General features: G+C 37.1%; 1 protein-coding gene across 7 annotated transcripts in view; it reads right to left on the minus strand.

Moving 5' to 3' along the window:
- Positions 1–25005, minus strand: part of GBE1 (1,4-alpha-glucan branching enzyme 1) — a 278711-nt gene that overhangs the window by 26223 nt on the left and 227483 nt on the right. For 2 of the 7 annotated variants that reach the window (XR_013442827.1, XR_013442857.1), the window contains exons 13-15: positions 10671–10855; positions 8905–9059; positions 8259–8399 (exon numbers count right to left, since the gene is read on the minus strand). Coding sequence is in view for 1 of the 7 variants with exons in the window: in XM_078059397.1 (XP_077915523.1) it covers positions 8927–9059; positions 10671–10855 (318 nt within the window). In the remaining 6 variants the exon portion in view is untranslated. Of the gene's footprint in view, positions 1–1301; positions 1331–2613; positions 2786–7004; positions 8400–8904; positions 9060–10670; positions 10856–25005 lie in introns of all 7 variants that reach the window. The other 5 variants (XR_013442815.1, XR_013442829.1, XR_013442854.1 and 2 more) reach the window with 5 other exon arrangements.

Raw genomic sequence — 25005 nt, forward strand, 5'->3', positions numbered from 1 at the left:
TCATTGTAGTTCTTCCATATTTGCAATACTGTTTGCTAGGAAAGGAAAAGGTTTACTAAATGAGATAATAAGTGTAAAGTGCTTGCAGACTACAAGGCATATAATAAGTTTGTAATGGATGGTAGATCTTATTATGAAAGTCTGTTCACAAGTATTCTGACAATACATTTTATTGTATTAATTTTGAGTTGTACAAAATCATGATGCATCTTATTGATAATATTTTATCAATTTTTCCTTTCTACCATTTAATTAAAAATCTACTTGAAAGGAAAAACAATAAATTCTAGTAATCTTTGTACTTTATTTAATTTTAAAAACCCCAGGGGTTCTTTTGCCATTAGGTAACTGTAACCTCCATCTATCCACATCATCCATCAGTCTGTTCATCCTTTCATCTATCCAACACTCAACCATCCATCCATCCATCCATCCATCCACTTCTGATTGCCCATCCTTCTATTCATCATCGTCCATCCAACAGAAATTTAGCTTTATGTGTGAATACCTAACACATTTTAACTAAAGATATAATTGCTGATGTGTGGATAAGACTCTTAGTCTTACACGTACCTCAGAGTTTCCACATTGTAGTACCACATACCTCAGAATTTCCACATATTAGTACCTCTTTTTACAAATTGGTAAAAATAATCAACCTTGGCACAAATGTTTTTCTCCTCATTAGCGATACAATTGTTATGTATGTGTGTATTGTTTTTAACGGTTACAATAATGTTTCTGATTTCTTTTTTCCCATAGAAGGACAAGAAATAGAGGATAGAAATCTTGACTGAGCTATTGTTAGATGAATTTCTGGAACCAAGGAGACCATTACCACACAACGGAGCTATGAAGCAAAAAAAAACCCAGAAATGCTGTTGAATATCTCAGAACACGAACCCTGAAACAGTACTCAGATATTTAAGGAAAAAAAAAAAGAGAGAGAGAAAAAAAAACCCCACCTAAAACCATTTGTGTTTTAAGGGCCTGCTCATTATTCATTACTGCCTATAGTCTTATGAATATATATTAAGCCAATCTAAAACTGTTATAGCAGTTGCAATATTTTTATCATGCAAAATATTTTTCTTACTTTGTGATTCATCTTAAATTCCTGGGTAGAAAAATGATGCTAAATCATAGGCTCTTTATTGCCAGTGGGGGTGGGTAGATGCATTCGTCATTATCATTAAATCACAGGGATTTTTGGACAATATTTAACAATAAAAAATGATCAAAAAGACCTCTAGATAATGTTTAAAAGTATTACTGTCATCTTGAAATTAAAGAGGGCTAACCTGGCAATGAATGCACATCCATTTTGAAGCTATAAAAACAAAAGTAGGACCTACATTAAATATGAAATTGTTAGTAGGATCATCTCTGTTCACATAAAGAATAGCACCTTTAAATTGTAGCATAGAGCAAAAGCACACATACACACTCACACATACACACACACACAAAGGAAAAAAAAACGTGCTTGCATCTGTTCAAAGTGATTGTTGTAGATCTTTTATGAGAAAACCTTGTATTTTTTTAAGGTGTTTTTTTTTTTTAAACCAAAACATATATAACCTGGAAAACTAGAAAGTTGAGATGCTCTATTTTTCTTGGTTCAGAAATTAACCTTTATATATAAATTCTTGATGGAATGTGGCATTTAGCTAATCCTAAATTAAGCCCTTTGTTTTTATTTGTTGCATAAAGCATAGATTCCAATAAACACAGAGTGTTACATAACCGTGCTTCAAAGGCTTCTGTAGACTAAGCAACTCACAGCAACGTCTCTGCCTTCAGCAATCACACTCCAGTGAATCATCCCAGTGACCTTATTTGCTCATTAGAAACTCTGTGTACAGGTTGCAAATGTCAGAGTCTGAATTTACATTTTAAAAAGTACATCTTGAGGCAGTTTAATGAAAACATTTCAAAGATCTCAGGTCAAATTCAACTATTTACTCATCTGTTACCTTAGCTTTAAATATTTTTGGCTGGGATTCACATCGTTTTCACAAGCCATCCTTTATGATCACTCTCCTCTTAACATTTCAGTATTGTAACAGTTTGAAACGCCATTTGGAAAGGGGGCTGCTATTAGACTTTTATTTCCACCCCCATCTCAGCATGGTGACAATTGAAAAAACATTTGATTTTGGTGTTGTTTACGCTCTCAGAACAGTATGAATCTGCACATACTAAGACACACGCCGTACGAATGAGGCGTGAAGGCAGTTAGCTGAAGAGAGAGAAGCTCGCCTGTGCCATGAATTTGTGTATCTGATATACGGGATGTACAGTTCATTTTCTCAGGTTACCTATTGCCTCCAGAACTATGCAGAAGTTATTTTGAGCGTAGCAGGAATGAGTCATCATCGGCAATACCACCGTTGCTACCCACACCAACCACACACAGGCAGCCGTGAAGAGAAGGGGTGCCCTGATGCAGTAGAGAGAACACGAGCTTTGCAGTACCCTGCTCAACCGCTGCAGCTAGGTGCTGGAGCGGAGGTAGGTAGTGACTTAAAGGCCTTGGTTTACTGACCTGTCCCACAAGGCCAACACAACCTATCTTATAGGGCCGCTGGGAATATGAAACTAGATACTTACTAAAAATGGCCAGCAAACAGAAGGGCCTTGAGGTCCCCTAACACCCACTTTCCTTGGCACTGCTCAAAATATGGTATCATCATTTATGTTCTTCAAAACGGATTAGAAGGAACGGTTTGTCCTTGGGGGCTTAGCAGTTTTCCTTTTGATTCAATGCTGATTTGGTATCGTTCTAAGTGAAGAGATGTAATGCAAGAAAGACAGCGATGATTCTGATAATATAAAGGGCATTATGTTTTTTTTCTTTCTTTCTCCACAGCTAAACAATGTGAAATCATAGGTAAATATAACACATTAAGAGAGTGTGTTTTATCTTCCTAGGTATGAAATGTATGACCAGCCTACTTGTCTATATGTTTAGATCTGAGTTCTGCATCACACACGTTGCTATTTACTAATTAAAGAATGTTGGTGGTTATTACATTGAAGATCAGCAGCTAAAAAGACCAACGTGAGATAGTATATAAGCAAAGGGTTTTTGTGTGTGTGTGTGTTTTTTTTTTTAATTTTCTAGAATACGGCTATAGATTCTTGTTGCAGAAACAATACTATGCCTTTTAGCTGTCACCTTTAAGACCACATTCCAAAACCTTAGTGATACAAATCCGATTTCTCTTTTAGCTTTCCAAAATGTATCATCTCATTTTGAAGTGATAGTTAAAGGCATCCTTTAAGTGTTTCTTCTGCTTTGCCTGGCATTATCCCCAAAATAGTTCACCTTACAACAGTTTCTTGGGAAGACAGTCACCACCCATCCTCCACAGATTTGAGTGAAAGTTGATGTCTTGCTATTTGATATACTGGATATACGGGTTCAAAAAATGGAACTGCTCAAGAATTCAGACATGTTACCTGTTCGCAGGTTTATCTTTCACAGTGACAGAAGAAGTTCAAATGACTTCTTTAGAAACTTTCAATTTGTTCTGGCACCAAATCCTGCTTTCCAGGGAATTAAAAATTTGATGAATTTCTTGACTTGATTAATATAACCAATCTTGCCACTGTGGATTCTTCACAGTGAAAATCTGTATTCAAATCACTGGCTCAGTAGTTGGAAATACCAATGGCACAGAACACTTTGGCAAAGTCAGAAAATACAGCATAGAAATCCTAACTTTTTGTACTTTCCCTATCTGAAATGATTCTATAATGCTGAGCTACAATGTCGTGTAAAGGTATAAGAATAAAGTCAGAAAGATGAAAGACCAAAAAGAAATGAGACTTGTAAAATGCTAAGGATAATAAAAAGAACTCTTAAAGCTAAGCTTGGAACAATAAGAGCTGAAAGAAAGCATAGATGTATCTGCTGCTTATGGAAGATAGTACAATCATCATAATGACAGAGAACTGTTGTCTTCCCCATTAACAGGTTAGAGGCAAAAAACCAATATATATATATTTTCATGTTCAATGTTAAATGTGGGATTTTAGGTTAAAGTTATTAGCTGAATAGGGTGCCTGGGTGGTTCAGTCGGTTAAGCGTCTGCCTTCAGCTCAGGTCATGGTCCCGGGGTCCTGGGATCGAGCCCCGCACTGGGCTCCCTGCTCAGGGGGAAGCCTGCTTCTCCCTCTGCCTGCCACTCCCCCTGCTTGCGCTTGCTCTCTCTCTCTCGCAAATAAATAAAATCATAAAAAAGAATAAGGGAGCTATGATATTATACTAGTTAGTACACATCAAGAAAAACTAGAGATTTTTATTTGGTTGCAAATATGAGTAAAAAATGTGATGGCTGCCAGGAAAGCTAGTTTCCCTTTGACTATATTAATAAGAGAGTAGTATCAAGATAAAGGGAGGTAATGGGGTACTCTAAGTCATACTTGCCAGACTCTATCTGAAATATTGTGCTGTTAATTCTGGAGACATGATGTAAGAGGGATGGGCACCATGCCGAGTGTATTTTGATGAGGGAGATGCGATGGTAAGAGGTCTGGAAAGTATCATGAGAATCTACTGAAGAAAACAGAGGCATCTGGTCTGGAAGAGGGAAGACTAGGGAGCGGTAAGTACTGTGAGGAGCATGTTAAATGCCCTTCTGACCTGAGTGGCGGCTTGTAGAACAGGCGCTGGAGCCAGAGTACAGAATTAATGCATTTATTTTCATACGTTTAAGGCAATATTTAAAAAAAAAAACAAAACCCTAGAATTGCTTACCTTGTGAAATAGTGAGATTCCTAGGACTGGAATGTGCTCTATTGATGGTTAGCTGTGATGTGTGGAGGAACTTACAAATGTTATTTCTGCACTGAACTGGGTCACTGGAGTATAGAACATCATGAAATCCAGAAGGTTTTAAGATCAATATAAGAGTTAAAGCTGGTGTTATGAACTTGTAGCTAATTAGGTGTGGTTTAAGGTATGTTGGAGATTCTCTCCTGCTCCCCTCCCCTCAAAAAAAAAAAAAATCTTTGTTATAAAACAATTATTACATGAGATAACCAGTCCATGAGGTCTTGCATATTTCTTGAGTTTTCAAAGAGACCATTATTAAAATGTAAATGTCCTCAGAGGAAGCGGTAACGTATGGGAATTAGTTACAGCTTGTTGACAGAAATTGAAGAATGAGAAAGGTGGCAAGAGTAAATAAGGTCTAAGTGGGCACAAATCTGTAGAAAACAAAATCCCTCTAAGAAAAGAACCAAGAATATTTTCTTCAAGGTTTTCCTAGAGATGCAATAGATGATCAAGGGTTCAAGTTTTACTTATATGAAGATATGGCCCAATTTTCCCAGATGTCTACATAATTAGAGCTTTTAATGAGTACAGTTTCTGAAAGGGGTCACTAAGGTAAAACATTTAGTGTTTAATATAGAGAATTTCTGTGTAACGGATGCCTATAGACATCTAGATAAATCACCAAATTTCAGAAGACTCCATTTGTGTCAAGGTTTTATCAAAACCAAACTAGAAAGGTGCCTGGCTGGCTCAGTTGGTAGAGCATCTGACTCTTGATCTCAGGGTCATGGGTTCAAGCCCCGTGTTTAGTGTAGAGATCACTTCAGAAAAACAAAACAAAACACAAAATATAGACTTTCATGTACAGTGTAATATTGTATCATTAAATAAAATTAACTTTTGGGTAGATTCTACTTCATAAAATATGCTATTATTTATGTTTTCACTTAATAATATTTGTTAAAATTACATAGATTACATAGTTACACAGGAGATCAACGTGGCTTGAGTCAAGATTTTTCTTCTAAACATCACCATTGATATTCTATGTGTTTACATTTGTCAAAATCCTAAATTAAACATATTTTCTTTATATATGTGTGTGTGTGTGTGTGTGTGTGTGTGTGTGTGTGTGTGTGTGTATATATACACTTTTTTTTTAAGTAAGTTCTACACCCAACATGGGGCTTGAAATCACAACCTGAGATCAAGAGTCACATGCTGGGCGCCTGGGTGGCTCAGTCGTTAAGCGTCTGCCTTCGGCTCAGTCATGATCCCAGGGTCCTGGGATGGAGTCCCACATCGGGCTCCCTGCTCGGCGGGAAGCCTGCTTCTCCCTCTACCACTCTCCCTGCTTGTGTTCCCTCTCTCGCTGTGTCTCTCTCTGTCAAATAAATAAATAAAATCTTAAAAAAAAAAAAAAGAGTCGCATGCTCTACCAAGTGAGCCAGCCAGGCGCCCCTAAACTTATATTTTCTATTCCCCTAACTGGTTACTCCTCCTTGCTTTCTTGCTTTGGTATCCTAAGTAATAACACCACTACCATTCTTCCCCTTGTTTAAAGTGAAACTTTGTATTTTCTCTTCTTCATCCCAAGTCCAAACAATTGCTGAGTTCTTTCACTCTAAGAAAATGCTCATATACCTCTTTCTATCCTATTGTCATTCCTTTAGCTCATGCCTTAATTATCTTTTACATGTACTGTAATTTCTCATACTTAATATCTGTACTTCCCATCTCTTTCCTCAAGAAAGCTCTCCTACACACGGGGTCCGTGAGAACTTTTCCTAAAGCATACATTCTTATCAGGTAGCTCCCTAACTCAGAAACCTTCAGTGATTCAATATAGAACTATGGAAAAAAGTCTAAACTAATTAATATAGCATTGAAATTTTCTATTATGTGATCTCAATCTATCTTTTCAGCTTTATCTTTTATTCCTTTTTAGGGTCATCATTCTCCAATTAATACATTGTGCTGTTCATTATCTAAGAATGTTCTATGTTCTCCAACAGCTAAGATGGCCCTCCTCAATTTTTTCTACTACAATTTTATCATTTCTCAAGATCCAGGCTTAAAGGTCTTTTCCTTAAATCAATCACTCCATCAATCAATTTCTCTCTCTCTTTCTCTCACTTTATTTTTTTTTCTTTTACTTATCTCCTGTTCTCCCGTGGAACATTCCTGCCCCCTTCCCATTTATTGCATTATGACTTACATCCTAGTTCGGTTTTATACATCTCTTCTCTCCTACTGACTTAGGGTCAAGGATAGTGCTTAACAAAGACTAAAGTAGCTCCCAAGTGTACTGTAAATGTATTTTGGTTTGATTATAAAAAAATTATATTTTGATTGCATATTGACTATATGACATTTTCAGGTATACGGGGAGTGAGTCTAGGGGCATTACTTCAGCAGTTTGGAGCTGAGAGGGGTCACGTATGAGATGGTACACGTCTAGCATTTATTTGCATTTCTTTATAAAAACGGTGAGTACATTTGCTTCCGGGAACAAGGGCATCTTTGGTGCAGGAAATCCCATCACACTGACGGAGCATTCTCTGTGTCAACTGGGGCACCCTGGGGCTGTTCGTCACAGTGACAGCCATGTCTCCTAAATGCTCTGACGGCACGTGGAACTGTGCTCTGCCCGGCAGGCACAGGGAGGGAACCACCTCTCACCACACTCGCTGACAGCGCAGGGGAGTGGCAGGTGCCGCAGGCTACTTAACTAGACAGCACTGGCCCTTTCTTCTTCACTGTTGGAGAAACGGTCTGTCTGGGGAACGACTTCCCCCAGAAGTCCACTTCCTGAGTCCACTTTCCACTTCCTGGAAACTCCAGGGTAATTCCCCTGATTCAGCCGGTCATGGCAATACGCTTCTCCTTCCTAGACATTTCTTTGGGGATGTGTGACTGAATTCTGGTCAATAGAAGATGAAAGAAAATGTGTTTAAGTGACCTCATTCTTAAAAAGAGAAAAGAGGTCTATCTGACTTTTGTCGTGTCAGAAGGTGACATTTGGAACCATGGCTGTTGTCTTGCAACTATGTGCCATCCTTTGGGTGTTGGTGGCACCCTAAGAGTTGGAAGCAGAAAGACAGAATGAACCAGGGAACTTGAGGATACTGTCACGGTGCTGGGGTCACCCTACCTTAGGACTTCTGATGGTGTGGCAAAATACATCTCCCTTACCATTTGAGCCAGTAGAACAGGAGGTTTCTTTTATTATAGCTAGAGATCCTGACACATCAGCCTTCATGTTGGCATCAGCCACCTTGTTCAGGTGGCAGACATTGATCATTGTGAGGGCTTCAGGGGAGAAGAACATTATTTCTATGGTCTGCTTAAAAATTTGTGTTGGGTTGTTGCTAGGTCCTGAATCTGTAATTTTTTTTTTCATGGATCTAGTAAGTCATTATCTTCTTAAAATACACTGCACTTTTCCTTTTGCAACAATGATCAAACTTACAATTACTAATGTTTTTCTTCTTCACTAGTTTAAAAGCTCCACGAGGGCAGTGACTACATCTGCCAGGAGAATTCCTGTCTCTCCAGCACCTTGCACAGGGCTGGTACACTGGTGTTCAATGGGTAGGTGCTCAGCAAATATCTGTGAAACAAGTAAATGAATGAGTAAATGAATATATAGAATATCAAAAACACTCTCCCTCTCATTTCCTTTGCTCACGCTCCCAATGCCCTGATTCCGTACCAGTTTAGGCCTTCAAAAGTGAGCTATGTCCTGCATTTGAGGAGACAGGAAAGAGAAAAGGGAAGGAAGCTATCTTTATAGCTCTTGTCTGTTTTCTCAGTGGAGAAAGGGAAAAGAGACAATTCTTAAAGGAAACTTACAAAATATTTTCATAAAGAAAAACTGTAATTGTCTCCTGAATTGCATATTGGATCAAAATATCGTTTAAAAAAATGTTCAGAATCATTTTAGAACCAGAATGAAGCTGAGGATTGATTCAGTATAACCAAGCAGAGCAAAGATTTATCAACTATTTTAAGTCCCTCATTTTTCAAAAGAGTAACTGAGAGCTACTGTCACCAAGATCTGCATTGGTCTTTCTTATTCTCTATGATGTAATAAATAATTGAATGCAGACAGTTACATTCACCAGCAACAAAAAGGATATTTTCCTGGCAGCGTTGTTCCAACTCGGTAATCAGTGTAGCTCTTGCTTGGATGAAAGTTGAAAATAAAAAGAAGACCTGCTCTCTCAAAAGCAATGATCTTATTGGCTTCATGCTTTTCACTCACATAGGCCTGCAAGAATTAACACATATATTACATTATTACATTATGGATGCTGCTATAAGCAAATTACTTATTAAAAAGTTGTTTTTGTCTTTATTAATAGATCTCTTAGCCATTAAGCCAACAAGTGAAAATGTATTATATTTTTTTAACATGTTGCAATTTTGCCATATCAAACCCTACACTAACCAAAATCTCAAAAACTGCTTAAAGAGTATAAAAATCTCACTAGTCATTGACAACTTCAAATAAAGCACAGAGGATTAGCACTGTGGCTTAGGTTTTAAGAATACAGTACCTATGTTACATATAAAGTGTGTGTGTGTGTGTGTGTGTGTGTGTGTGTGTGTGTGTATTCTGGATGTTTACAAGTGAATTTTCTTTAAGACTTTTAGTTCCCAGATTAATGAGGTAAGGTACATAAAATTACGTTTTAAAATAAAAGGTAACATTGTTATTGTATTGGGATTTCTGAAATTGTAGTATCTTAAAAACTTTACATTATTGCACACCTTTGTCAGATTCAATGGCAACCTAATGTTCTTTACAATATATCTTTTTTTCCTAATAAAAGAGAAGGTCTGAAAAGAAATTATATCTATAAAGTCTCCCATTTTATACACCATGTTTTATAGTAGGCAGTGAGAAGCCTTTGCTTTTTCAACACCACCCTCTTGCAGCTCCGGTTTTGAGAGGACTTATTTCCATGAATATCAGCAGCACCACTCTTAGTAATTTAGCAATGTGAACTAAGGCTCTAGAGTAAACAGCATGCCTTTTGGAATTCAACATTGTTCCTGTTGAAAAGGAGCATCATTTTGCTCTCTCTTCTGGAAATTGCATTACTAATAAACGTGATTAGGGCATTCGTGTCAGGTAGTCAATCTTGGTGAATATATAAGTACCTTTGTTCAACCATTAAAAAAAAAAAATCATAGACACCAAAGTAAAAACACATCAACAGTAATTTCAAATAGCACCAGTAAAAAGTAAAATGGATTATAAGTAACATACTATATGCTAATTTTTGCAAGGGAAAAAAAGCCTGTATAAAATTTGCACCTGTTAATTACATTTTCTAAAACTTACTGAAAACTGAGACTTTAATTCCAGAGGAGAGTCAGGCTCATGAAAAATACAAAACAGCATGCAGGTATAATGGCATCTATTGAGATGACAAGTTAGAGACCAGCAAAGGAAGGGGGGGAAAAAAAAGGAATAAAGAAATCTACATGTTGTCAAAGTAGTCCCTTTATGACAGCAAAATTATTTATATAAAGAAAAACAGTCAAAACAATTAAGATGTTTCCACAGCAATTTCCAAAATGGACTCCACACCGAGCTTTTGTCATTTATTTTAACCAATTGAAATAAAAATTACTAAATTTAACCAACAACAAACTAAACAGGAAAGTAAGCAGGGCAGTGTGTTTAAGATTTTCATTATCTATTGGAGAGACTTCAGTGACATGTTTTGACAACCTGAAGTATGTTCCAGGGCACTACACGCTGAATAATGAAGTGGTGTTTAGAAGATCGCATATAGATTTAAATCGATTGCCATTCCAAGCATGTGCAACCCTGGTGACTAAAACACAACATTTAGAATAAAGAGCTTACCTGTGGAGCTGAAAGCCAACCACATCTTTCTTCCAATTTATTCATATCCCTGTCAAAGTTATTTAGGAACTTATAGCGAAGGAGGTCATCATCAGTTAAATGAAACTGCCTTCTGGCATAATGATAACTCTCATTATTTCCTTTTCTTGGAAAGTCTAACCATTCAGGATGCCCAAATTCATTACCTGTGTTAAAAAACAAATATAAGCCTCACCCAGTAATATTAGCATTTCTTGCTAAGGTGACTCAATAATTACATGTGTTAAAGTCCTTAAAATCCATTAGGTTATAATTTACCACAGCTGTGTCCTGTGAATGATATACAACCTTGGTTCAAAAACATCACAGTGAAGCACAAAGAGTAGCGACCACATCTGGACTCAGAATTCCAGGGTCCGGTTCTAGCTCAACCATACAGCCCTTGTTACACGCCTCCTTTTCCTCATGCACAAACTGAGAACACTTATCTCTGTCATACTCAGGTCATCTCTGAAACTATCTCTAATATCTCTGAGTAATTTCCAAAATTTCTATTTCCATCATTTCTGTAATCTGTACAATGCTTTACAATTTCTCAAGGCTTTGAATGCACATTATGTTTTGATCCTCAGTGGGGCTCTTCATTATATCCATCTCACAGATGAGAAATCCAAAGCTTTGGACATTTTTGCCCAAACTTTACACAGATAATAAGCATAAAAGCAACCATTAAAATTTAGTTCTTCTGATTAAAATCCAAAGATTTTAATGAGTTCTTTCTACCTCATCCACACATTAGGCAAGTACGTTTTAAACTTCAGGTGCCATAGAAACCCAAGTCATCACTCTTATTCTTCATTTTCCTTATTTCTTTCTCAGATCTACATGTTACCATTAGCTGTGTATCCTTAATTTCAAATGTGTCTGCGTGCATGTGCACGCATCTGTGTTTAGCCAGGACACTTGATTTGGAACCATTTAAATATTATTTATCATTGTAATGATGAGAACCAGAAACTCAATACACTGGAAAAATGAAATAAAATAGTAACACATAAGTATTTTTCATTCTCAAAATTAAATTTAGATATTGATTGTCTAATAGATAGGCTCCTATTGTTTTCCCCAAGGTGGATTTCTACTTTATAGCTTCTTTTTCCCCCTTAAAAATTAAATACTGCTTTCCCAAGTTTACTTTCATTTGCCACTTCGATGATGCAATTTTCTAAGCCATGAACATCTCCTTTGTGTCAGAAGTACTACAGCCAATACAAGAGTGTCCTACATTCAAGAAACTAATACATTAATATTCTAATAAAAACTAGGAAACTAGTAAACTAGGATGTAATTCAAAATGTTTTATTGTAGAGTTGCTTTAAACAGTAAACTCTGCTAAGAAACACTGGAATTTGCATTTAACTTTTTGGAACCATAGTCATCAAAGTAAAAATAGCATCCAAACAAATATGTCTGCAGCAGTTTCATAAGAATTAAAGCATCTGCAAACATTTTGCTAAATTCTAGTATTTCAGTCTACACAATATTCTTTACAATTTTACCTGCGATGTGACAGAGGAGAGAAAACCAGATTTCTGACTCTATGGGCCTATATTTACTTTAGGATGCCTTCAAGTGACACGAGGAATTTCCCTCTGCCATGCTTTGGAGTTAGGCTTAGGTCTGGAGCCTGTCCCATGGTGTAGCCATGGGACAGCCTGCTCCAACATCCATTCAACTGGCAAACTCATGCACCTTCAGAATTGTAGAGGAGCACATTATTTACTGTTAAGGAAGGGACTGCCAGCCTGGGGAAATTTATATGTCTAAGTACTAGTGAAATTTCAACTAGTGGAGAACTTTAGAAAGACTAGAAATGACATGAGTTGGCTAAAGTATAGTAGCCTCCAAACTGGATCCAGGCATTCTATAAGCACAAGACTGTTATTTTGGTATGGCCATGGACTCTGGGTTGACTGCAGTATTAATGAGCACTTCCTTCCGCCTCTTCTGGGGGAGACTAGCTACATCACTGTCATCACGATCACACAGTAGAGACAGCAGCATACGCTTCATGTCTGCTTATTGTGCGCTAGGCACATGCACTACACATGAATCAATCCTTTCCATCTTCAACAACACTAAAGCAGGTACTATCATTATCTCAAGTTTATAAGTAGGGAAGCTGAGTCACAGACATTTATTAAGTACTGGGATCTATGAATCCAGACAGTCTGGTTTCAGCACCCTGACTCTTACTACTCCATCATATTGTCAGAAATAAATACCATGGAAATACAGTGCAAAGAATGACCAACCTCTCGTACATGGGCAGAGACTCCAAGCTAATGGAATGACATGTGCAGATGCATCGGCTTGAGAAGGTGAGATGTGGTGAGGAGTTTGGTTTAGCCATGAAATAGGGTTAGTGGTAAGGAGAGAGGTGGGACAGACAAGATGAGGTTAGATTAGGATAGGCCTCATAAAATTAGGAGCTTACACCTCAGGCAGTAGGGAACTAAAGGCTATTTCCTAAGTAGGGGAATGAGAAGTTCAAATGCATTTATTATTAAAATACCTCTACAGTGTGAAAAAGACACTAGATACTGGGGATAGTTAAATAGTAGGAAAGCTAACATGGAATCCAAAGTGTAAGGTAAGACATGACAAGATGCGGTGGGAATGAGGAAAAGAATGATTCAAATGGCATTTCTTGTATACTGCTGGTGGGAATGTAAATTGGTACAGCCACTGTAAAAAACAGTATAAAGGTTCCTCAAAAAATTAAAAGTAGAATTACTATATGATCCAATAATTCCACTACTGGGTATTTATTTAAGAAAACAAAAACACTAATTCCAAAAGATATGTGCACCCTCATGTTTATTGCAGCATTATTTACAATAGCCAAGATAAGGAAGCAACCTAAGTGTCCACTGATGGATGAATGGATAAGTAAGATGTGGTGTATGTATGTATGTGTGTGCATGTGTATGTGTATAAAAAATAGGAATATTACGCAGCCATAAAAAGGATGAGGTTGTACCATTTGCAACAACATGGATGGACCTAGATGGTATTATGCTAAGTGAAACAAGTCCAACTGAGAAAGACAAATACCCTATGATTTCACTCATGTGTGGAATGTAAAAAAAAAAAAAAAAAAAAAAAAGAATAAACACAAAAAGCAGAATTAGACTTAGAAATACAGAGAATAAACTGATGGTTTCTGGGGCAGGATGGGCAAAATAGGTGAAGGGAGTGGGAGATACAGGCTTCCAGTTATGGAATGAATAAATCACAGAATAAAAGGCACAGCATAAGGAACAAAGTCAATGATATTGTAATAGAGGTGCATGGTAATAGATCTACCTAAGCTTGTGGTGAGCACCGAATAATGTATAAATCTGTCAATCACTATATTGTACACCTGAAACTAATGTAACATTGTGTGTCAACTACACTCAAACAAATCAAAAGAAACAAACAAAAAACAAATGACATTTCTGAGGAGGAAAATAACAAGATTGGATGCTGCCTGATGAACGTAGGTTGTAACAAAAAGAGAACTCTGAGAGCAATTTTGAAGTTTCAAGCTCAGGGGACTGAGTAGTGCCGGCATTAACCACACTAGGGAACAATGGTGACAGAGGAAGCATGTGGGAGGGAGATAGTGAGTTTTTTGGCATGCTAAATTTAAGACCTGAAGAATACACAGGCATTCATGGATATACAGTAACATTGATAAAAATAAGGTACTTAAATTCAGTTAAAACTGAGGGGTGAGAATCAAGAGTAATTTGTTAAGGCCTCAATAAAAGACAGTAGTTACATCCACAAAAGGACAAAGGCCCATGGACAGCATCCTAAGGAACTGCAGGCGGAAGATTAATTAGAAAAAACTGAGGAACAATGGTTAGCAAAGTAAGAGGGACATCAAGAAAAAATACATCAAAGGCTAAGAAGAGTCTCAGAAAGGATGGTCAGTGACAAATGCTACAAACAAACACACATACAAAAAAACCAAAAACCCAGGCCTTGTTATCTTACCACCGATTTGGTAGAGGAATGAAATAATGTAGATAGAGCTGTGCTTTTCAATCTATGGAATGTTCCAGAGAAAACATATAGATTCCAAGGAAGCTTGTTAAAAATGTTCATTCTCCGGATGAACATTCATTACCTTATTCATTATCTTTGGGGGAAGTCCCAGGCAGGAATCTACATTTTCATCAACCTCCCTGTACTGAAAGCAGGAGGGCCAAAGGCCACTCCCTGAAGGAAAACAGAGTTGAGATTTGAAAGTTCTTTATATGTCTAAGGAAAAGACAGTTAGGCAACATGATGCTCATGGACACAGAGAGACTTGGGTTTTAATCTGAGTGAGCCACTTATGAGTGAATTTAGGCAATTTAATTTCTCCAGTGCTCAGTTTACTCATCTGTAAAATAGGATAATATGTTTCATGAAAGTTCTTTTAAGATTCAAACATGGTAAATGAAGCAGTGGGCACAGGGCCTGGCAGCTCTCAGCTTTCAATGTACACAGGCTTTTACGATACACACGTCCACTTATGGATGTTGTTCAGGAAAGAATTACATAAAGGGCAATAGATGAGGCAATAGATGAGGGAGGGAACTGACCAGCTGTACTCTGCAGCAGGCATACAAGTAACCAGGATGAATTCACAGGCAACTAGTTAGTTGGCTCCTCTTGACTTAGTTTTCATGGTACAACCTTATTCCTTTCTTTAAAGTACTGAAATTGTACACGGATGCATTTATTCATATATTTAATAATACAAACCAATTTCCCTAAGCCCAGTGTGAATGACCTTTGAGTTATCTACTATTTTAGATTTTTAAAAGGCAGAATTGGATGTGAAAATAATTTTGCTACAAGACACCCACAGGGATGGGGCAAATCATATTGCTATGTTAGGAATCCCCTCTCTGGTCTCTTCCTTCATTATTCCTACATGTTCATCTTGCAAAACCTCTGAACAAGCTCTCAAGGGTTATTTATAGCATATATACTAATAGTATATATATTATCACATATACTCTCTCTCTCTATATATATATCTATATATATACTCTATATATATAGATATATATATATACTTAGAGTGCATATAGTATACAGTTGATTATAGTCCACTTAAAATTAACATTTTAGGAACCTCCTAAAACCACAGTTCTCCTTTGGCTGGAACACTACTGACACTCGAGCCTCTCCCATCTCCTCATTTCTCCCCACCCTTCTTGAAAATGTGACTTCAGGTTACAGCCTCTGTTGCTTGCTATCTTTTCTAACTGTCTCAGGTAGACTAAGAAGGTGAAAATATAAATTCTCCACTGTATGGTTTATTTTCTCTCTTAGTATTCCTCCTTGGAAGTATAGTTTTCATCAGTATAGAACTGAATAGTGAGTTTGATCAAAACTACTGAGGATGGTATGAACCCATCTCATAATCTGATTAAAAGCTAAGATCCTGCTCCCCAGAAACACACACACACACACACACACACACACACACACACACACACACACTGGATACAGCCTTAAGGGTTCACTAATTCCACTTGAAAATGGATACAATGTGAAATCACATTATCATCTATTTCTAACATTCTAGCATGGAAATTCACATCCTTATAATCTATAGCATAAATAAGGATTTAAGAGTAGCACAATTGCAATGAGGTTAAGATATACAAATTATTTAGAAGAGTACAAGACACATAATATGTGACAATAAATATTAGTTACTATTATTTTAGTATTATGTTTTCTTTTATTTTATTATGTAAGTAACACACTCACACATTATTTTCTTTAAACACACACACACACACAATCTAAAATCTTATAAAATAGCCACTTGCTATGGTCTGAATGTTACTTTCCCCCCCCAAATTCCTATGTTGCAATCCTAATCCTCAATGTGATGGTATTAGGAGGTGGGGTCTTTGGGAGATGCTTAGGTCATGAGGGTGGAGCCAGCCTGAATAGGATTAACATTCTTATAAATAAATAAGACTCCACAGAGCTCCCTAGCCCCTTCCACAATGCGAGGATACAATTAGAAGTCTGAGAACAGGAAGAGGGACTTCATTCAACCTTCCTGGCATTCAGACTTCCAAAATCCAGAAAGCACGAGAAATAAATTTCTGTTATTATTAGCCCCCGGATCCATGGTATTTTGTTATAGTGGCCAAAGTAGACTAAGACATCACTGTTTTCCTTTTGGTAAATATTTTATTTATTTTCATTTATATCTACATCTATAACTATATCTCTATATCTATATATGGATACCCAACTATCTTACTTATCTATAACTTGTTTTGAACAAAAATAGAGTCATATGCTATTTTGAATTTTAATATAAGCATTTTCCAGGTCAATAAGTATATATATCTCCCCATGATGGTACTTTATGTGCATACAATGCAATTTTATTTAATCATTTTCCTCATGTTAGTCATTTTGGCTTTTTCTATTATTTTAGTACTATAAAACATGAGCAATCTTATAAATCCATCTTTGTACACTTGTCTAATATTTCCCTAAGAAAACTGAATATAAAAAATAGCTGTTGCGAAGGTAAAAAGCAGATATGATTCTAAGAGAAAACATTTTCCAAGTTTTGAACATTATTAATCATTTGAAGACATAGGCACAACTTAACAAATTGTTACTGGAAATAATGTTCAACACACACAAAATTATATTCCTTAATGCATATGCTTAATATTCTACTTTAAAAGCATTTTTCATCATTTAAATTTAGGATTTCATTTTATTGTACTCCAAGACTTGTCAATTTTAAACATTTATCTTTTTAATAGCATATCTAAAAATTAGTAACAATTAATAAAAAAGGTTATTACATGAGATCAAATTCAGTACTTGGAAAAATAAAAGACAAAGATGAAAGCAGGACAAATGTTTGGTGTCATAATACAATTTAGGATTTTTTATGTATTTTAACTTTCACCTCATTTATCCTTTATGAGTATAAAGTCACTACTTTAAAAAACATTCCAATAAGCATATTTATATATTATGGAATATGAAATTGAATTTCTAAGTTAGAAAAAAGAGCTATTTAAAAATTTCAAGGTATGATGAAGACCTTAGAGAATCATTTATTAATCTCTATTAGAGACTAATTTAGATTTTCTGAAAATCTTTTCCTGGAGAGGCTTCATTTAAACTGAAAGATACAGAAAGTTGCATACAACAAAGAAATAGATAGAAAAAATTACATTAGTGACTGCAGACAAAACATTCTACAGGGTGGCTTTTGAATGTTATCTCTGTTGTAAATGAGCTGACAAGGGGCAAATTAACTTTAATGTAGGCAAATGCAACATTAAATTTCATATTTGGTTCAAAACTGTAAACACAAGCATAAAATAAATGGAAGCAAATCACAGAAAGACTTTCAAAGTGACCTTGGAATAATAGTGAACCATTCTCAGACTGAACAGAGAAAACTGGAGAATGCCTGTTAGTATCTTACACTAGCTCACAGCTCACAAACCTAATGAAGAAAAATACTATCATTAAAACAAGTTAAGAATGTTCTTCTCAGCGATGGTCTACAAATTACTTAGGGAATGTGGCAGCACTTGAGACAGTGCAGTGAAATATGACCACCCAAATAAGCTTATAACTAAGGGCTGCTATATAAAGATGGATACGAAATCTAAATTTATTCAGGTGATGGCAAAAAAGGTAACTGATTTGTTTTAGTACAGATAACTTGCTGGAATAAGAAACATATAATATGAATGAGTATTTTAATTTAACAAAATAAAAAAAATATATGTATGTATATTTCTAAATTATATACAAATGTTATATATACATGCATACATAATATATGTATATATTCCTCAAAGAATGCAACAGGCATTTGTAACTTGGAGCTCATGCATTGCTGGTGATTTCCTGATATTTCATGTGAAACACTGTATGTATGTTTACCTGCGTGTTTTTCTGAGGAGAGAGGTTTCCTTCACATTCTCCGGGAGTTTGAGTCTTAAAAAGGATAAGTACCACTCACTGTATTAGAATGTTAGTAACTAGAAGAATGGGTCACAGGTAAGAGTTTCTAAGCTATATAAAAAAGAAAAGAAAAAAAAAAAAGTGAAAGCCTAAATTGAGGGAAGCACTTTTCAAACCTTGGGCATAAGAAACTTAGAAAAGTCGCATTTAAACTAACTTGAGTACATGGAGGCAAAGATTGTGACATCTGGGAACAATCCTTCCAAGTCAAAAATATGCATTACAAGTAACCTGGCACTAACCATCAAAGGATGATATATCTGCTTGTTAAATTATGATTATGACCATTGATGTAATACATAGAATGTTAATTCAAAATGAAGGGAAGACAGTAATTTTTTGAGTGGTCACCTGGGATATTTTGTAAGAAAATTCACAGTTCATGCCATGATTCACTGCATTCACTATAATAACAGAACTGGGTGCTTCCAGAAATGAGAAGACAGGCTAATAAGTAACTTTAAAACCAAAACAGGGAAGCAAGTAACTAACACTGCTATAGTTAATTAATGATTCTAGAAAATTCTACCAAGTTCCTTCTCTCCTTTCCATTTCCTCTGTAAACAGCACCATTCATGTCTGGTTAATTGTGTAAAACCTCTAGGCACAAAATTCCTATTGGGATTGCTTTTCCTGTAATTAATTTTTTGCTGTTTGATGTAAAGGTCCAAGCTATAAATTGACAAGAAGCCAGCTGGTATTCGAGTGATGGAATTCGAGACAATACAACTAATGAAAAAAGCCCAGCTCTATTAGCTGAACATTTTGATTAGCAGCTTTGTGTGTTTTCCTTCTCTAAACTGTAATGCATACTAATTTTACCTAGGAATTAATTAAAGCCTATCACAACCTCCATGCTGTGGATGTTATGGAACTGCTTGTTGATACTGAGTTTATGTATATATGAGAATAAGGTATAGTCCTCTTAAGAATGTAAAAAAAAAACCTCTAGTTCCTACTCCTCTTTAACTATACTGAAGACTAGCTCTTAAAAGGAAGTATCAAAAGGAATGAGATCTTGCCATTTGCAACGACGTGGATGGAACTGGAGGGTGTTATGCTGAGTGAAATAAGTCAATCAGAGAAAGACATGTATCATATGATCTCATTGGTATGAGGAATTCTTAATCTCAGGAAACAAACTAAGGGTTGCTGGAGTTGGTGGGGGGTGGGAGGGATGGGGGGCTGGGTGATAGACATTGGGGAGGGTATGTGCTATGGTGAGCGCTATGAATTGTGTAAGACTGTTGAATTACAGACCTGTACCTCTGAAACAATAATATATTATATGTTAAAAAAAAAAAAGAAGAAGAAGATAGTAGGAAGGGAAAAATGAAGGGGGGGAATCGGAGGGGGAGATGACCCATGAGAGACGATGGACTCTGAGAAACAAACTGAGGGTTCTAGAGGGGAGGGGGGTGGGGGGATGGGTTAGCCTGGTGATGGGTATTAAAGAGGGCACGTTCTGCATGGAGCACTGGGTGTTATATGCAAACAATGAATCATGGAACACTACATCAAAAACTAATGATGTAATGTACGGTGATTAACATAACAATAAAAAATTTTTTAAAAAAAGGAAGTATCTATTTTCAAATCAAATGCCTTGGTTTTCCTCTAGTCCTTTAGTGGGTATTCAACTCTCCGAAGGGTGGGGCACAACGTAAAATATTTTTCCAAATCAGGGACTGTGATATCCCATTTTAGAAAAATAAACTTGCTATCCATTCCTCAGGCCCACCTTTTTTTTAAAAAAAAAAATTTTTTTTTTAAAGATTTTTTATTTATTTATCTGAGAGAGAGAATGGGAGACAGAGAGCATGAGAGGGGGAGGATCAGAGGGAGAAGCAGACTCCCCGCTGAGCAGGGAGTCCGATGCGGGACTCGATCCGGGACTCCAGGATCATGACCTGAGCCGGAGGCAGTTGCTTAACCAACTGAGCCACCCAGGCGCCCCTCAGGCCCACCTTTGATACAGATCAGTATGGCTCTGGGCAGGGACCACGCCTAATTTTTTTTTTTTTTTTTCTTCATAGTATGCTCCGCTGTCTTATACCTACAACAGGTACTCCCTTAATATTTGTTAAAGTTGGACTATTCCCTCTACAACTGTTAAAGATCTAACATCATCTCTTTTGAGGCACAGAAACAAAGTATAACAATCAGATCCAGAAGATGACATAAAGGAGCAAGCAGAACAAACTCAGCAGTGCAGCTGCAGATTCACCATTGAAGTCCACCACTGTCTCCATGCTGTGGATTTTAGGTAACTCATTATTGATATCAAGTGTATCTATATATACACTTAAAATGCACATATATAGGTGTATAAATATATACATGTGTGCATGTATATATGTGTATATGGTATGTTCCTAAAGAGAACATTAAAAACAAACAAACTTCAATGCCCGTTCCTCTTAATATCCTCAAGACTATTTTGAAATCAAATGCTTTGGTCTCCAGATCTCCGGGTTGTCCTGTGGAGCCCCTCTCCTGCGCATTCCTCCTTTATTTTTTTTAAGATTTTTTTTTTTAAATTTTATTATGTTATGTTAATCACCATACACTGCATCATTAGTTTTTGATGTAGTGTTCCATGATTCATTGTTTATGTATAACACCCAGTGCTCCATGCAGTACATGCCCTCTTTAATATCCATCACCAGGCTAACCCATCTCCCTACCCCCTCCCCTCTAGAACCCTCAGTTTGTTTCTCAGAGTCCATAGTCTCTCATGGTTTCTTTAAGATTTTATTTATTTATTTGACAGAGAGAGACACAGTGAGAAAGGGAACACAAGCAGAGGGGGAGTGGGAGAAGCAGGCTTCCCGCAGAGCAGGGAGCCCGATGCGGGGCTCGATCCCAGGACCCTGGGATCATGACCTGAGCTGAAGACAGATGCTTAACGACTGAGCCACCCAGGCTCCCCTGAATTCCTCCTTTAAAAGGTCCAAGTCAGTGATTATATTCTGAGCCCCAGGACTCGCTACATTGGTCATATGCTCAACTATAACACAAGATTATAATTTCAAAAGTATTAAAATGTATCCTGTGTATCAGAAAACATGTTTAACGTGGGTCAGTATGATCCCTGTCCTCATAGATCTCATAGTCTAATAGAGGAGACAGAATTAAACAAGTATAAAAATATGTATTTCCTTTGGAGAGGGTATGGAGGAGAGGCCTCAAAAAAAAGACTTAAAGGTTAAGAGTGAAAACAACAAAGGGTAGTAGGAGAGGAAAGCAGAGAATACTGGCAAATCTCCCCGCGTTCCCGCCTCCCCCCACAAAAAGAGACGTGGGGGCGCCTGGGTTAGCGTGTGTCTTCGACTCCAGGCTCTGTGCTCAGTGGGGGAGTCTGCTTCTTCCTCTCCCTCTGCCCTCCCCCCAGTTCGTGCTCACCTCCCACCCTCTCAAATGAATAAATAAAATCTTAAAAAAAAAAAAAAAAAAGAAGCTGTGAAGGTGCTGAGACAGTGGCACCGCAAGGCAGAGGACCGGCCTGGAGCTCTGCCACTGTACAGGGAGAGGGGGTGTCAGTCTTAGAAACTCAATCTTGGAATTCTAGAAGTTAGCTGTGGTGTTAAGAAACAAAAAACATCTTTGCAAACTAAGCATGTACATGGGTTTTAGAAACATACAGGGTAACTGACTACATGGGTGTGGATGAAATTGCCTGGGAAGAGCATGCAGGAAGGAGAGTATAATGGGAAAGCCTGAGGAACACTCACAGGGTGAGGTGGGGCAGAGGAGGCCTGGAAAGAAGCCTGAGGAGGAAGGGCCAGAGAGAGAGATGAGGACAACCATGGTGGGTGGGAGACAGGAGGCGGACCCCGGGGACGGAGGGGTTCCGAGAAGAAACAATGGTCAACAGTAATAGGTGCTAGCAGTTGAACTAAAACCTGAAGTCCTATAATAACTACACTGAGTAATAAGAGAGAACATTCACGAATGGAAAGGGAGCAATCGCAGTGATGACTGGGGTAAAACCAAAGAACTGAAAACTGTGCTGTGAGGACGAAGTGCTTTACTTTTTCTCTTTGTTTATTCTAGGATATTCTGACAGGGAGTATTTAACTAAATACCTGCGAGTGAACTGTCTGTCTTAACTATATGTAAGCTTTGTATTCATAAATTTATTTATTCATTTGAGAGGGTGGGGGGTGAGCACGAGCTGGGGGGAGGGGCAGAGGGAGAGGAAGAAATTTGGAAGAAATTCGGTCTGTCTTAACTATATGTAAGCTTTGTATTCATAAACGTTTTATGGCATATAATATGCACCATATCTTAAGACATCCAGAAAAAAGACTAGTGTACTATTAGGTTTCCTTAAAATTCCTATAACAAATTTACAAACTAATATTTTCAATAAAATACATGATAAATTCCAGTCCTCCATCCCCTAGATAAAGGGGATGGTGGCCTGAGTCAAATGCTATACCTGCTCTCCCATTCCACCTGGTATTACAGTCCAGGCCCCCGATCCCGTGATAGCTGACAGGGGCCAGGAATGGCGCTGAAGATGAGAGCCACTGCAGCAAGGCTGGTCGGTACCCTCCATCTATTCTGCTCTCCCCAGTCTTCCCCTTGATAAATTATGCACAAAAAGTCTTGAAGCAATGGCCAAATGAGCTCTGGGCAGTTCAGAAAGAAAACATTTCCAACTTGAACTATGCTTGGACCACAGCCAAACCCATCAATCCCTTCACTTATCTACATGATTAGAATTGCTTTAAATGGTTAAGTTCCTATGATCAAGGAACAGGATAGTAGACGAAGAAAATACTTAGGTCAAGTGTTTTGAGAAGAAGGCTGTCAAAATAAAGCAAACCAAAGTAAAACATTCTTAACCATCAATGTCCATACGTACAAAATAAGAATAACTTTATATTGCATATATATGCGGTAGAATGAATGAAAACGCACTTATAAACCAGTCTTACTTGAAATGCTAAAGAATTAGCATTATTATATTGAAGGGTAATGATATATAATGGTATATCTCATTATGTTTTTATTTAAATCAAGACTATGGGAGAACATTTAAATAGATGAAATCGTAAAACTATATTAAAATAATAAAAGCAACAGCGCTCTATGTACATGGACTCTGTGCTAGAGTTTTAGAAATTATTTCAAATGATAGTCACAATAACCCTTCAGTTTGGGAGGGGACATTATTTTCATTTTCAGACAACAGATCGGGGGTAATGTGACTCTCCAAGGTGATGCAGGTGTAAGGTATCGAAGTCGGTATTCAAACTTAGATTTGTCTGTATTCTTTCCATGGTATCTGGCGCTAGGTACTTGATTTGAGCAACATTAGTTGGAAACCTATTACGAAGGTACAGACATTAGGGAAGATAATAAAAAAGCTATAAAAGGATGTGTAAAGATATATTTCCAATTTCACTATCAAGTATACAAATAAAGTATATTTATTACGGACTTGTGCTCCCTTTGTGCCTTGCATGTTCTGTTGTCTTGATGTTATTACTCCATGTTACAGCTGTTTGGTCTCCATGAGGCCTTTTCAAAATCCTGCAGGAAAGCTTTGGTGCTTGTGTTTCCACTTAGGTATAATTTTTTTTTCCTTATTAAAGCAATTATTAAAGAGTGTGATTTTTGTGTTTTTGTTGTTTCTGCCTGTCTCTTTATTAGACTGAGGATAGATACACTATGTTTTCATCTCCTATCCTTATTACTTAATTTATGTGATAGCAGGCATATAGTGCACGTTTGAGGATTTGTTAAATATGTGTTGATGGGCTCCTGGGTGGCTCAGTGGGTTAAGTGTCTGCCTTCGGCTCAGGTCAAGATCTCAGGGTTTGAGCCCCGCATCGGGCTCCCTGCTCAGTGGGGAGTCTGCTTCTCCCTCTACCCTTCCTCCCTGATCGTGATCTCTCTCTATCTCACTCTTTCTCTCTCACTCTCAAATAAATAAGGAACTATAATAACTACACTGAGTAATAAGAACATTCACGAATGTGATTATGTGTTGAAAGAAGAAAACGAAGGAAATCATGTCTGCTTCCTATAGTAAGCTATATATTACTTAGGGAAAGTACTAGTTTACTTTTTTTTTTTTTTTTTTTTAATTTTTTTATTGTAGTACTAGTTTACTTTTGAACACCCAGTTCAAAGGGGAAGGACTCAAAGAAAGTGTGTAACAAATGCTTCCTTACTGATTGCAAAATGAGGGCCATAAAAAACACAGAGGGGCGTCTGGGTGGTTCAGTTGGTTAAGCATCTGCCTTCAGCTCAGGTCATGATCTCA

This window comes from Halichoerus grypus, chromosome 1 (genome assembly GCF_964656455.1).
Source record: "Halichoerus grypus chromosome 1, mHalGry1.hap1.1, whole genome shotgun sequence".
Lineage (NCBI taxonomy): Eukaryota > Metazoa > Chordata > Mammalia > Carnivora > Phocidae > Halichoerus > Halichoerus grypus.